The sequence below is a fragment of the Rhipicephalus microplus genome, unplaced genomic scaffold (assembly GCF_043290135.1).
Source record: "Rhipicephalus microplus isolate Deutch F79 unplaced genomic scaffold, USDA_Rmic scaffold_65, whole genome shotgun sequence".
Classification (NCBI taxonomy): domain Eukaryota; kingdom Metazoa; phylum Arthropoda; class Arachnida; order Ixodida; family Ixodidae; genus Rhipicephalus; species Rhipicephalus microplus.
In genome coordinates this window covers 169104-184893 of record NW_027464638.1, presented here as the reverse complement: position 1 = coordinate 184893, position 15790 = coordinate 169104, and the positions used below count along the sequence as shown (strand labels likewise).

General features: G+C 42.5%; 1 protein-coding gene across 1 annotated transcript in view; it reads left to right on the top strand.

The window, feature by feature from the left end:
• Positions 1-15790, top strand: part of LOC119161376 (nose resistant to fluoxetine protein 6) — an 87112-nt gene that overhangs the window by 46718 nt on the left and 24604 nt on the right. The window contains exons 2-5 of the mRNA XM_037413817.2: positions 4917-5125; positions 12513-12636; positions 12811-12898; positions 15260-15363. Of these exons, the coding sequence (XP_037269714.1) occupies positions 4917-5125; positions 12513-12636; positions 12811-12898; positions 15260-15363 (525 nt within the window). The remainder of the gene's footprint in view (positions 1-4916; positions 5126-12512; positions 12637-12810; positions 12899-15259; positions 15364-15790) is intronic.

Sequence of the window (15790 nt, the reverse complement as noted above, 5' to 3'; positions counted from 1 at the left end):
CACCACTAGACGCCCACTTGACGCCCAGCTTCTGTGAGTCTTCTGAAAGTTCGCCGGACAACACATGTCGGTTTTGGTATGCGATGTAGCTGTGGGTTCAGTACGAAGTAGGTGCGAGAACCACACCTACGTGAACATCTAAACCTATATCTAAATTGCACGATAGCATGTGGTATACTGCCGTTGGCAGCAACATTGCCTTTTTGTGTGTCTGCTGATATGCCTATTTGGTATCCTGCTTCGGCGGAGTCATTGGGATATGAATACAACAGAGAACACTTGAAATATGACACTGACTTTCACAATTATATTTGATGATTTGTATGACCGTTTTCGTTTCTTTTTTATTTGGTTTCCTTACATTTTTCCGCCTGAATGGCCAAAGTGTGAGGCTACTCGCATGAGAGAAATAAGCTTTTGCAGCCTAATACAAGTGAAAGTATATGTGTTAAGATCTTCGCATGCACGGACAGAGCGAGTGTGGTTATCTGCCAAAAGGTCGTCTCCCTCACTCTGCAGCCGCGGGCAATTGCGTTCGTGTGAAGAAAGGATCCTTCCCCAAACAATATGATGACGATAAAGACAGCATCATCTTTCCGCGTGTCCCCTCCCCCTTCAACCTACGCTACGTCCTGATACGATGGCTCCGTATCGTGCAATTTTAAACAATCACTACATTGCCAGCTGAGCCAGAATGCTCCACATGTGCTTCATTTTACACTCCGTAACATACGCAGCGCTACATCATTCCTCTTCATATAGAAAAAAAACAAGCAAAATCTCTAAAACAAACTGATTTTAGTGACTGTTGGCAGGCAACTTGAGCCAGATTAGTTTTTTTGAGTCGCTATGTTTCCATGCACTTGTTGTCTTCTTACTATCCGATACGAATAATGGCGAGTATTGTTTCTTTTTTCATTATAATCTAAGGTGAGAGCTAACAACTGCGTTTGCATTCCTCGCGCACTTTTTCTTTCTTCGCCTTTCGTTTCTGGACACGCTTCAATTATCGGCAAAACTATTACAAGTGCGAGGCCACCAGGCGTCCCCGCCCTGCAAGCAGTTTGCGTGCGGCAAGCCTCGACGAGCCAATGTGGTCCGGATTGGCGAAGTAGGCTCGAGAATGCGCGTGCCACGCAGCCAGCTTGCCACGAAGCGAGCCGCTCGTTTTTGTTGCAAGAAGGCCCACATCCGCCGTGATAGCCCGCCGAATCGGGTTGGTTTTCACGACGCCTATACGGAATGATCAAGCAGCAGGGAAATGGGGCTTGGTTCGCGCGTTCTTGCCTCAGTGCATTGCGTTCAAAGCGTTAGGTGCGCGCTGATTACGGTGGCTCACGTGTGCGCGAGTGGGTATGCGTAGCCCTGCTTTTGTCACGAACCACCAGCGAGCTACGAAAGCGCCTGCCGAACGTCCTCGCGCAGCTTAATGCCCCCTAAACAGATACACAGTAGAATTTCACGCACAAGGAATTAACTGGCAAACCACGAATACCTCGTTATGCTGAGCACTATAGAAAGTAGAGCGGCGGAGGTATGCCTGTCAGGAGGAGTTTGAGCGATACCTGTGATTGATGATTAGCTCTTTACGACTGTATGCGGAAGAAAGTAGTATTTGTCAAATTTTGCGACAGTGCGCGCGCGGTGTCTTTGTGCTCACTGAAGCGGAGGTTGCTTTTCTGCACATCTAACATACGAGCAACGGGTACCTGAACCTCTGCTTGCTTGAACTGGACTATGTTTATATGCTTGTAGTGGAGTAGTCTTGCTCATAATTTTTCGCATCAGCATGACCACAAGTTCGGTGCGTTCTTCGTTGGCATAGTTTGATTTTACGGCGCCTCACAGCACAGGGCGATCACTATGAAACAAAACTTTGCACTCTTTGTGCTTCACTTTCATTATGCCTTCTCGGTCATAGTCAAGTTTCTACAAAATGGGCAAACACATAAGGTCAGCATGCTGCCACACACACTTGTCACTGTGAGCTCACCGCGTATAAGTATACAGAGAAAGCAACGTACAGTTCCGCCGTGTTCCACGAATATGTTATTTCAGTCGTTGAATGGTTTTCTGCACACCTTATAGCGGTTCACAACGCGAATGCGTTGTTATGAGCATCTTTGAGTACTGCATGCTACTTTCTCTAGATTTACACTATTCTCCTCCCCCACTTAGGGGTGACTTTAATGACATTGTGTAAACAGCTGCAGAGCGTTAGATAATGCACTGAGCACACCACGTTTAATAGGCGCTACACCTCTTCTTTTTAGCTCTGCAAAACGAACATTTTAGAGCGGCTATTCGCGTGTGGTAGCACCTGAAAACCAACCGGTGTACCACCCCCCTTCCCGACTTGCCTTTATCTTCCTCTTCATTAATAACTGTGTGTGCATGTAGGGGTAGGGGGAGGCAAAGGAGGTGTATCCTTTTGCACTGAGCGCATAACGTGTGTGCGCTATTGTTATCAGAAGTACGGCACACGTTAGGTCTTGAAAATTTTGTGAATCACCGCAGTACTAAAATCTCGTCGTAACTAAATCTTAAGCGTATGCATTTATTTTGTGATAAATCGTAAATGCTTCGGAAGCTTTGACATAAACTAGAAGAATTACAATCAAAAATGCGTTGTAATATGTAGAATTTCTTAAGCGCCTCGCTTCGAGTATACGACTTAAGTGCATTCATTCTTGATAAGCACTGACGAAAAATTATTTCGAAAGATTTTTAAGTCAGCTCTAATTTTGCAGCTTAATTTTGGGCTTCGTGCGAATCACTTTGCTTCATAACTAAATCGGATTTTAGCCAAAGGGGAGACACCGTTTATATCAGAGCACACTGAAAATGACCGAGAGATCAAATATCGTTCACCGCATACGCTGGTAGCTGGGCGCAATAGCTTATTTTATGCCTTGGTCTGGAGACACCCAGGAAGTTCGCTAATTGGGACAACGGGACGAAGAAACCGGAAATAGTAGTAGCGGATGGCGTGGTGCTACTAATATGTCGTTCATTCCTCGTAAAAACCATTTTATCATGCGATGTCCGTTCAGGGAAGAGGAAAAAAGAAAACTACTCTTCAAAACTTCTTCTCACGTTTTATCACGGAAAGAGGCCCAAATATGTTCGCGTACTCGGTATCACGGTGCTATTGCTTTTGTTTTGCTTTTTTATTGAAAAGGTACGTGTGTTGCTTTCATTTTAGAACCGGCTTCAATCTCTCGAACGCAGCAAACAGCCTGAGGCGAGTAATTATAGGCTGCAAAAAAAGATAGATGGCGCTAATTCGCAAGTGAACTGGAGCCAACGACCTTTCAGCTGGCAACTGTAGCACCACCACTATAGGTGCCGAGACAAAAAAAGGGGGGGCGGAGAAAGTAAAATAAACAAGAAAAAACTGGGGGGCGTTGCTCTGAGAATTGCCAATGCTCTTTGATTTGTTTGGGCATGGAGAAAACAATGAAGGACCGAAATTACATGATTCCACTTTTTACAGTATATCACTAGCGTCCTACAAAAATATGCTGCGCAATTATCATCACAGTAACTGTAATCCGACAAGGCACCAATGTCTGCACTGCCTAGGGGAACTTTATAAATAGTCGCAACTTCGCTATTGCATCATCCATAAAGTTTCCATGAAGGCGGGAAACTTTGTGCCATTACATTTAAGGCGAAACTTCAAAACCAGAAAATTTGAGATAAGAGCGCACTTGGCGAGAACGCAGAAATGCGAGGCAATGCTCCGCGATGGGCCAGCTTTATCGAGTGCGGCTGCTCAAATGCGCAACCTACGCAAACAAAGAGACGCCCGGAGGTGTCGGACATTACAGTGTTTGCACCGGCAATCTTGCCATGGTGGTGATTGTCCCGGGTGTTGAGGGTGCAGGCTGTTACACTTATTCGTCAGGGTACAATAGTAACGCCATCTATATCTCTGAGATTACGTCTTGCCGTCCTCGTCCTAAGGCTGTCGTCCCAAGCAGACTGCCGCCAGGCACGTAGTTCCATACCCTACACAAGCCTGTTGTTCAACCTGTTAACACTTGGCAGAACAAACGATGACGCATATTCACCCACCTGCAACATTTTTTCTGACATGTCTACTGTCTCAATGCGGTGAACGTACTTATTTTTTGGAATGTTACAGTAATCATTGTTCTAAAATACATTGCATGTGAACTACGTTTCACACCTGTCACAAATTTGTGCGCTTGAGACAGGTACACAGAACAAAGGTTTGGAAATCTCCAATTCGCCCCGCCGCGGTGGTCTAGTGGCTAAGGTACTCGGCTGCTGACCCGCAGGGCGCGGTTTCGAATCCCGGCTGCGGCGGCTGCATTTCCGATGGAGGCGGAAATCTTGTAGGCCCGTGTGCTCAGATTTGGGTGCACGTTAAAGAACCCCAGGTGGTCTAAATTTCCGGAGCCCTCCACTACGGCGCCTCTCATAATCATATAGTGGTTTTGGGACGTTAAACCCCACATATCAATCAATCAAATCTCCAATTCGGAAATCTTCAATCGTTGCATAGACACATGGGTACTGTAATGACATTGGCGCTTGCCGGTGCCACAATCTTTTGCAATACTTTGCGCTGCAGTGCCAATCTTGCGATACGCAGTTTGACATTGCCCTTAGTATCACGCCATAAAAGGTGTTTCTTAATTGTTTATGTATTTGTTTCTTGTTATTATTGTTCATTCATTATGCGCCTCACTCAGTTATGGAACTGCCCCAAATGAAGACCACCAAGGCCGTGTTGTTCAGAACAGTGACATCGTGTTAAAACGTCATGGGCTTCTGCTCGGGCTCAGCTGGGCTTGTGCGGCGTTGTGCTCAATAATATGTCTGTAATGTTCGAATTATTCTTGTTGTGGAGGGCTCTACAGTGTTCGTTCGTGTTGTTCTCGCAGTGGTCACCTCATCGGGACTGATACCAGCCAACCTGTTCGAGGGCTCCCTAAGCAACCTGGGCAGCTACGAGCAGTGTCTGCGCACACGTGCGGTAAACAATGAAGGGGAAGTGGAAATCCAAGGACGATACTGTTCGCTATTCTTCCGACCGCCACCACTCTACTACAACCGCACCAGCGAGCAGTTCAAGGCCATGGGAGAAATGCAGGTATGCGACCGTTAATGAGTTATTCGCGTGCAGCATTACCTTGCAGCTGCACTGCTACTTGTGTCTAGTTTCGTAGTCAATCAAAGGAGGGTCTCGTGACCTTCTGCGCCTGTGGCTGCTAAAGTGTTTTGCTCTTAGGCACTGGGGTGCGTGTTTGAATTCAGACCCCTTCGACATCACTTAAAGGGAGACTATGGATTCCTAGACACCCGTGTAGATAGATTCAGGGCGAGAACCAGCGCGCTCGGCATGGTATGGTCGATGGCGTATACATAGATTCAGGAGCACGTTAAATAACGACAGTGGCCCAAAGCAAATCCTGGGTCTCACACTAAGGCGTACCTCATAATCATGCAATGGTTAGTAGTGGTATCTTTATTTCATTTCTTGGAATATAAGAAAAAAGAAGCAGAGGCAACAGGTGTTTCATACGCCTGACAAACGCCTCAAAACGTGTAGTTTGTCACAGATACACATTTCTTGCACATACAACAAAACAACAAAACATTTTGACATATCATGTACCACATGTGCGCTAACCAAGCAATACTGCAATAGAAAACAATCAACACATAATACACTTAACATACTGCCGATACACAAGTCTGACACATTAGAAAAATATATAAAAAAACAGGAACAAAACTGAATGCATCGTCTTACCACAATCGAATTCCAGTAATTGTTTGTCATGGTAATACCACACTTTCCGAACGCTAGTGAATATGCCGCCGCCCGATCTACCTACCCGTTTAATACAACAAATATTAGTGATGATACGTTATTTCTTTTTTCGTCAATATTTCTTTACCTTGTTTTTAAAATGTTCCTAGAGCGACGTAAAACTGCAAGCTATTTTTAAATTCATAAACTAATCGCGTTAATAAGTTTCACAGCGTTTGTTTTTTATAATTTGTAGTGGTTATGCGCAAACGCTGTGAGGTTCTTCTAGCAGGATAAAGCTGGTGATTTGCTTGTTGTTTAAACCACTTCTTTTTGTGTACGTTTTGACGCAGTTTGAAGTAATATATTTGGTTCTGGCTTTTCTTGTTTATGAAAGAGCACTGAAGTGCACAGTCTATTCTACCATAGTAATGTTTATAACAGTGAAGTATTTTCCTGTGTTTCTTTCGCGAACCTACAGGTTTCATCTTCTTTAACACGTATACCCAAACGAAGTAGTTTCGGACCATCCATCGTATTATAGCCATTTTCAGTAGCACCCTCACTTTTGTCTACATGATAGTATATTTGCGCAGACTCAGCCAATAAGCCTCTATACAGAATTCTTGACTTTTGTAGGCAGTGGTATCCACCGTGACGTGTTGCACAGCACTCGTGGCTGTAAAAGTATGGCTCCATACGTGATTTTACGCTTTTTTAATGTGTCTTTCATGCCAATTTTTTCTCGAAATAAATCTCAGACTAGGGTAAATCCTGCCTAACAAACGTTACCCTTCAGTAAAATAGGTTGGTGGGAGATGTCCATCGCCTTGATATAATCGAACGCTCGAAGCTCGTTACTGCGATTAGCACGATAACAAGATGATCGTGACGGCGCGACATTGTCGACAGTGCTTCTGTCAAGGGAGTTATTTAACATATATAGCGTCACTATGCCGGAATTGGGTGTCAACAAGGGCCCAAGGGAAGTGAGCACGCAGCAACAAACGCCTTAGTGTTGTCGTGCACCTTATGGGTTCCGAAAGTAAGCATAATTTTCCTTTTAAATCATTATTGCTACATGGTGTTACGTTTTTCTCGTCTTTTACGCACCTGTTTGCATTAAATTGAATTCTTTGGAGATTAAGTTCTACAACATAGGTCAACTTTCATTCGGAGCGCTTGAAATGTAGATAACTGTAAACCGGGAGTTGTGATGGAGTGGATAGCTGTTCAATTAGGTTATAATAAATTTGTCTTGAAATGATGCAATAAATCAATTGGTTGCAGGAACAGCACAACCTAGAAGTAGTTACTTCGTAACTACGGAAGCGAAAAAACAAGGAAAGAAAAGAGGGCCTACCAACTTGCCCAAGCTTCCACGCTTCATAAAATCAATTGGTATCTTTATCTACAAGCTAAGCATATGATTTCACATTAAGCGATGAAAGCGCGAATCGTTTTCGCGTCATTCGCAATGCTTTTGCGCATACGACAAGCGTCCACTCTGGCTGTTGTTGTTACCGACGAGCAGAACTTCTTGGTCTAACTGGTGCAACTGTACAGCGCATGGCTTAAGGAATGGTATACGAAAATGCCGGTGAATTGTTACCTTCGTTCAGAGACAACCGCAACAAAGACTGCAGCGTCAACTTTGTGTTATCATCAATATAAAGCTCTAAAAAGGTATATTTTACGTGTAAAATTCCTTGTTTAGGTTCAATAACACTGCCAATTTTTGTTGCGACGAACATTAGGTGTTGCTAGCGTGCCTTGCATGGGGCAAGGTTTTTTTCTGTTCGTTTTCATAGCGTCTCGTGTTTATACAAAGAGAAAAAAAAACGTGCGATATAGTTATTCGTAGATATACAATATTCTCCTTCTCATCTTAAGTACCCCTGAAATAATCAATGGCGCTCCTCTAAAATGGCGGAGATATCAATTACGAGACTACAATGCCAAGTCTCCCCTCCCCTGAATTTTTATCTACATAGGTCTGGTTTGGCACAGTCTCCCTTATACCTCCACTGCAACAAGAGTGAATCCCTTCATCATTCCTTCTTAACATGCAGGTTATATACAAATCAAAGGAAGAGACTGTTAGAAGAACCTCTCCATAGGTTTGCTCTAAATTTATCCCTTCTAGTGGTACTTTCCTTTGGAGCAACTGAAAATGGATTTAGCCACAGGAACGTTTGCGAGGCCGTATGCGATTTTCTAAAGGCAATAAAACGAACAGAACGTTAAGCTGAGGCATAAATTCACTTTATTTCAAACCATATTAGCTTGTTCGTTTTTTGCTTACATCTATTTATTTTATTTATAATCTACCAATTACCAATTGGTTCTTTGTTTAAACACCCTTATCTATATAACCCCGCTGGTTAAACAATTTCATCTTACAAATGAGGCACCGTCCGCTTCATGGCCAATCCCCCGTGGTGAGTTGCGCCGGGACTCTGAGGAACAACCAACCAACCAACCTTCTTAGAGCTGTATGTATTGTGATGACATGGTTGCGGCCAGACAAAGAGAAAAACGAAAGATTTTTGAGTGGATATAAGGACGAAATGTAGCGGGCACGTTTTATAATAGAATACTTATTTTGTGTCGAATTTGGCGGTCTCCCCCTTTTGCTCATATCATAATCAGGAAGAAGTGGTCTATATATTTTTTTATCCTGTCATTGTGTCACTAATCAAAATGAAGAGAGAGAAGTACTTTTTGGCCCTCTTGCTGTACTGACCTTGTCACCATGGGCGCTCGAGATTTCTCGCGCTCAAGGGTGTGTGCGACCCAGGGTGCGCAATTTCTAGCGTCCTTTCGGTGCCTGCTTTAACGGCGATTCGGTCCTGGGATCTGGAGCACTTCAATCGAGCTTCTCGATTTCCGAGGCAGACATGGTGAGAGGGTGAACAAGTGGCTGTACCAATGTACAAAAATAGCGAGCAACCATGGTACCATTTCGATAGAGCAACTGAACTCTCCCAGTTCATGTTTTTCTTGGCAGGCACAATAATTAGTTTTTTTTTTTTGATAACCACAAGGAAAACCATTCGTGGTTGGGTCAATCAGTGCTTAAAATATTTGAATGTCTTGGTTACTCCGTCCCGAAAAAGAAGCAGCTTGAGCTAACGCTGCTTCTCAAAGCACGTCTCTTATGAGACGTGCACGTATATTGAGCTTTGGAAAACCACCAACTCTCCCATCAGAGAGCGATACTGATGGCCACTTGCTGAAAGGTATTGCTGATTAAGTGTATCGCTTCCTCGCCGAAAAAATAGACCGATGCATAGTACCCGGCATAATTTGTAACTGGCGGACCTTCAAGACCGTCAAGACGCAACGTATATCATGTCGTTATTCATTCGACTACCGAATGTAAACAATTGTGTGCGTGTTGAGGACTACAAATTTCTTTTTATTCGGAAAATTTTCGGAGCCTTCCACTGTTGTGTCTCTCATAATCATATGGTGGTTTGGGGACGAGAAACCCCCCTTATCAATCAATCAGTTAATCACTTTTTTACTGGCAATAGGGTTTGGGCTGCTCAAACAGCTTTTTGCCAGTATGTCCCTCTCCCCTAAATACCGCAAATATACATTGTGGCTAAAATATACACAGCACAATATCGTCACTAATGAGGAATAAAGCTTGTATATGGTTCACATAGATTGAAAATTTTTGTTGGGTCTTATGCTAGCTCGTAGAATAAGTGTACAACAATTCAAGTGTGTGGTATAGCAATATCTTGCGATAGAATTAGCATCAAGCTTCTGCTTCCATCGGCGCCGTGCTTCGTCGCATGGGCTTAATGGCGATAACTAGACTTCAAGAGCGAGTAGTTCTTCCTGGCTAAAGGTGCACTATTCTGGACTATCATCAGTGTTTTTTTTTTGTTTTTGACATCTATGCAAAGCCTTGAAAAGTGTTTCATTTTGTTTTACGCAATGTCGCTTTGGACCACTTTGTCTTTAGGAAATTGATAGGGGTCCGGTATCTTCATTTTATGTGTACTTTATTTCAATAATACCGTGTGTGAGCGAACGGAGGACATGGTACTGTAGCGCTAAACTCGACAAGAATTTCTGAGAGAGAAAAAGCAGTAGGAAAGTCAGCCTCTTACTCTTTGCAATCGAGTTTTGTCATTGAATATCGGAGCAACAGCAACTGCAGACTCAACGCAACTATACAGCAACTGCAGACTCAACGGACAAAACTTAAGTGTGGAACGTAAACGCGATCACAAAGCAACGAAGACATAAATTAAACATTTTGTGTGAGACCATGTTTGTTGTTTTGGTCACGATTGTTAGCGCAGTGCTGGTTCATCAATGTGAAACAGGTTTATTCAAACAGTTGAAGTATGTGGCTTATTTTTTATTGCAAATTGCCTTTCTGACTTCATTTTACCATTAGGACTAGCCGTATTTTATCTAGAACTCTTCTATAAGTTAAAGATACTGAGGTGTCCTATACGTTCCAAAGAAATTTAGCCTGATTTCGGTTTCTACATCTGCCTCCTTAAAAAAAAACACCACAAAAATATTATTTGTTGTACTTTGCAAAGTTGGTTTTACGTTAAATTTGAAGCTAGCAGAATGGTATCAGGCCTATTTTGTGTTTTACTGCGTTTTTGTTAGGAATTTTAATGCCACCCTTTTTTTGTGTAATGAGCTAAGCCAAAGCGATCGGTATTTAAGCTTATCCTTTGACAGGATATCACAAATACTAAACGGCTTAATTTATACTTACATATAATTACTACATCAATGCTCCTCTTTTAAAACGCATCGCACTGATGGAAGAAAATATTTTATAGTTTGACATTCCAGTGCTCTGAACAAACAAATAGGTAAAGACCTCATTCATTGGATTGAGGTTCAATGAATTCACTGTCACACTTTGGTTAGTGCGCTCAGTTTTCCGCACTAACAAAACCAACATTGTTGTACGTTACTTTCGTTTTCGCACAGAAATTGTATCCGTTTTACGTTCGTTGCGCCACTGGTATGTGTGTTCTAGTTATCTAAACAAAGATTACAAATAAAAAAATTACTACTGGTCACAATCTGAATTCGATCAGAAATAATCATTCTACTTTTTTGGCAGATCATGTGTGCTATAAAGACCTACGAAGAGGTCTCCAGTAGAGGGCTATCAGTACTACTTGTTTAGTGCAAAAGAAACACTCCTGTGGAAGGCTACACATTGAATTTAGTGAATATTTTTAGCACTAGTAACCAACAAGGAAGCAGCGGGAACACCAACCGTGGTGGTGTAATAGTTATGTCGCTTGACTGATTACCCATATGTGGCGGGATAGAATCACGGGTGTGGTATATCAACATTTCTATAGATGGGAAATGCCACAGTCCTACACAATTTCACAATTGAGTATGTTAAAGAGCCTGAAGTTTTTTTCCGGAGCCCTCCACTATATGGTTTGTTTCATCACAATATCGTGGTTTGGGAATGTAAAGCTCTAACAAACGGATAGCGGGTAGGAAGAGTACACGTTCCGTTTTTTTTTTCGCTTTCCAGAAAAACAACAACACAAAAAAAAAACAAAGCAGCTCTCAAGTTTTTTTTTGTCAGCAAACATCCTTAATTTTGTCTGTACTACAGTCTGCCACTGCTTGAGGAATCGCTAATTTTATCATCTAAGATTACAAGAGTACCGTTGTCCGCGAAGATTCAAAAGAAAGAAAAAAATTAACTAACCGTAACCCATAAAGTACTGTTGCCGCGTGCTCTCATTCATGCAGTCTTTTGGATATTCCTGTCCTCAAAGGGCCTTGCGTTGTTTTCTCATCAAATATTTATAGCTTTTTAACAAATATCGGGCACATCGTGAACACATTATGATTCTACTTTATCACCTGGGAGCTAGAGCTTGCTCGCGTGGCGAATGTCTCACTAGCTAATGGTATAGACGCCCAGATAGCGGTGTGGAGCTTTCGTTTTCCAAATTCGCCCAGTCCTTCACCGGTGGCTTTTGCCCGCGGGAAATCGTGTCCAAGAAGATAACAAGGGCGTAGCGGCCTGTCCACCAAGGTCTCCGCGAATTGCGCTCCACCGACCAAGCCCCGAAACGACGCTCCGAACACGTCGCAGCGAACTGATCGACTGCGCGGCTCTTATTAACAAGACCTTCAGCGCTTTGACACGGACGTGAAACCGAAACAAAAGCTAATGCAGCAGCTCCCCATCGACAAAGCTGATAAGGAAACCACGCTGAAGTCTTTATAGCGGTGACCTCCGAGGCTGCAGCTGGTGCAGGCGTGGTGAAATGTGGGGCGACAAATTACATAAGCTTCTCATTTTTTTTTCTTCTCCGTTTTATTCGTGTCTTGCACGGTGAACGCGAAGGGCTGGTAGTAATTTTTTCTGCTACATAGAAAACAAATGCACCTTGTTCAAGACTCGTTGCTTTTGAGCCCCTTGACGCACAGTACTTAATATATAACGTCCTTTATTATTACACTTTTATTCGCATAGTTTACGTTGACCCTTGGCATCTGAAGCATGCCTAAACAATAGCGTAAAACGCGACGCATTTGATGTTGACCTGTGTGTAAGTAAGTCGTGCGTAAGCCAACGACACCACAATAAACTTCCTGCCAACCAAAACTGAGGTACTAGACCTTGCAATTTTGTAATATGCTTCACTTGTGTAGTTTCTGAAGGTGTTTACATTTGTGGTCATTTCTTGAATCGCAGGGACGGCGCAGTCTGCTGAATTGGGAGAAGAGGGAACGTGGCTACGTCAGCTCTGACGTTCGAGTCGGCCTCTGTATTCCCTCTCGCTGCAGCGCCCATGACGTTTCACATCTGGCTAACCTAAGTGAGCATACTTTTGTCAGCATTGCTTTTTTTTTCTGCAAACATTGCAGTCCTGCCCCTACGTATTGTACGCTTAGTAAACTAGAGAATCAACGAGAAAAAAAATAGCAAAAAAGCGCTTCAAATGCACCCGTCGGCATTAACTTTGTCATTTCTTTTTCTTTTCATGTTCTAGTCGTCCAAGAATATGGCGCCCGAGCTGTCGTCAAGAACTGCAGAACCAACGAGTCATTTACCATGTCAGATCTCCAGGTCGGAATTCTGTAAGTTTTTGGTTCACCCACTTGTTATGTACAGTCAATGAGACGATGTACCCGAAGGACGCAATTGCTCATTCGTCACCATTATGCAATGCCAAGGAAATTAAATGGAGCAAAGGAAATCACAGGGGAAAATCTATGAATCGTAATTCATACGCAGGAAAAGCGCCCTTGTTTCGCGTTATTTTTCTTAACGAAAGCACGGTCGTTTAGGGGATAATTTGACGCAGAAAGTAAAATCAAAATTTAGGTCCTTAAAAAGACAACTTGCTCCTAACAGGAGCCGAACCCGCACATCCTAAGTACGTACAGGTGCTCAAAAAAAAAAAAAACGAAGCGCGCAAGCTGTGGCAGTGCAAGCAAGATCGCGAAGGGGGAAAAGAATGAAAAATGACGGAGAATGGGTAAAAACAGAAACCCCTTGAATGTTCGAGGTCAATTCGCTGCAGCACAAGCAAATTACTCACGTTATTTGCGTCTAGGTGCACAAAATTCTACTTCGTTTTTTTTCGCTTTAAATTCTTTTTCTACACATGTGGCAACGTTATTCGTTCAACCCCGAAAGCCCCTCCTAATTCCTTTCATTCCGCGACACAGCAACAGAAATGACAACATACTATGAAAGATTAAAAAAGGAGAAAAATCCAGAATAACAGCATATTATCTTTCACTTTGAACTAACATAGCTTTACTTGCAATATTTTATCTCGGCATCATCCTATTAAAGCCCGCAATGGCTCAATTTAGGCGACGGATATCCGCGACTGACTGCTGTCATTTACTCGTTCTCTTGAACACTCCTATGATTTACGAATGAAACGACATTTACTGTGGAAAAGCAGTCAAACAAAATAAGCTACATGAATACAAGCTGCTGCTTTAGTGCGTGTGCGTGCAGGGAGTGACCATGCGATCGCCTATGACACGTTCGCGAATCGAGGTGTCACTCAATCTAACAAAACAAATTCATGATGTAAACAAGAGGTGAAGGGGTTCCGTGCACCCGTCAAGAAAGAGTGCCAGTAATATTTTCCACGGAACGTATGACATTGACATCTTCACCAATACGAGCTTTACAGTAAATGAACAGCAATTAGAGTGACATAGGAGGGAACGCGTGTGCAAAGAAGCTAATAAATTCTTCGACGTTGCTTTTAGTTCATTTCTAGCACAAACATAAAGTGCAACTTTTCAGTTGTCCGGGCTCTGTAACTATATTTGTCGAAATGTGAGCTTGCATCTAAGCAACACTTGTATACACTTGTTTCCTTGATGTATCACTGCGCGTACTTTCGTTTTTCAGGTTCCGTAACGGCATTGATTTCCCTTCTCGTGACGCATAGATCTTAACACTCATAAATTTAGAGATAGGCGACTTGATTGCTCTTACTTTAAGCTAATAATAGCTGAGCCAAAAGCAAGAAAAAAAAGAAGCGCGGGGTGAAAGATTGAAAGACAAGCAAAATTTCTCGTCATACACTCTCACAATGAACCGTATAGCGTCCATACATCAAGTTTCGTATCTGTCCACATATAATATTTTTGTGTGTGTTTGTGTTTACTTGATCTTTTTCCGCCAAAGAACGAAATCACTCGACTTAAATAGTCCATCAATTAAACATTCGATTAGGTTTGATCAGCTATTTTTTCCTCATTTTGGCAAATGCATTATATTTGCCTGCAATGAGAAAAAAAAAACCTAGAAAGTTTACTTGTGGCAGCTTTCGAAGAAACAATGCTGCTTGCTGTATTTTTTTCTCTTTGAAGCTTACGTGCTTATCACGCAATGACAATCTAGAAATTAGGATGCTCCTTGAACACAATACAAAAAAACTTTAGTTAAAATGGTGCTGTCATCGCAGTTTGCTAAAATTATAATACAAGGTTAACGTTCAGGCAAACTTTCAACGGAATTGAAATGCAACAATCTCAAGTTACGATCTGCCAATTTCATGCGCTTTTTCCAAGAGCTGGAAATCTGCAACAGAGAAAGTTCTAGAAAAGTAAATGAATAAAGAGCAACTAACATATGCTTCATGTTCTGGGCGTATGACACCAAAGAGGTGCCACATAAACACAGGACCGTCCCAGTGAATTCTTATTCTATTCGTGATAACAGAGCATTAGGTTTTTAGGGTGAGCTGGCGATTTGTGCTATGTTATGGAAGGGTTATACGAAAAAAAAAAGATGAAATGAGATACTCGGAGGCGTGCGCGGTTCTTATTCGGTTCAGTATGCAGCAAAAGAGATGAAAAAACACGAAGAGAAAATTTCCCCACAAGGTTTATTTGAAGTTCTCTGCTTCGTGGTTTTATCACCTCAAATGAGAGGAGAGATTTATAAAACGAAGTAATCTTTCGCAGGTGTGCTCTCGGAGGCTCTGTTGGGCTCGTGATCCTAGCAACACTGGTGGAAATCTGCCTCTTTTGCTGCTCAAACCACAAAGTGTCGGACCCCAAATATGACGGTGAGTGCACTGTAGTGATGCCATATATCATTGTGAATCACATGTCTTCCGACCGCAACAACATATTGCATGGTGGCGTGTACGTGTGGCAAAAAAATTTGCAAACCAAAAGAATTAAAAAGTAGTACAAAATGCTAGTAGCCCCCTTGTACTGTGATCAAAGAGGAACGATATTAATGTTGTATACATACATTTCAAAAAATAGAAAGCTGGTTTCTTGGTCAGGTGCGCAAACCTCCTTTAGCATGTCCGTTTGAAGAACTATATATCTGCCATACCACCATGATATCAAGATGCATTTGTCACAGCGACTGTGGTCGTGGCATATATATGACAAGCATCTGTAGGTCGTTAAGACACGTGCTTTTTTTCACAGTGTTCATCTTTGCTCAGTAACCTTCCTGATGGTTTCGTTCAAATTATATTC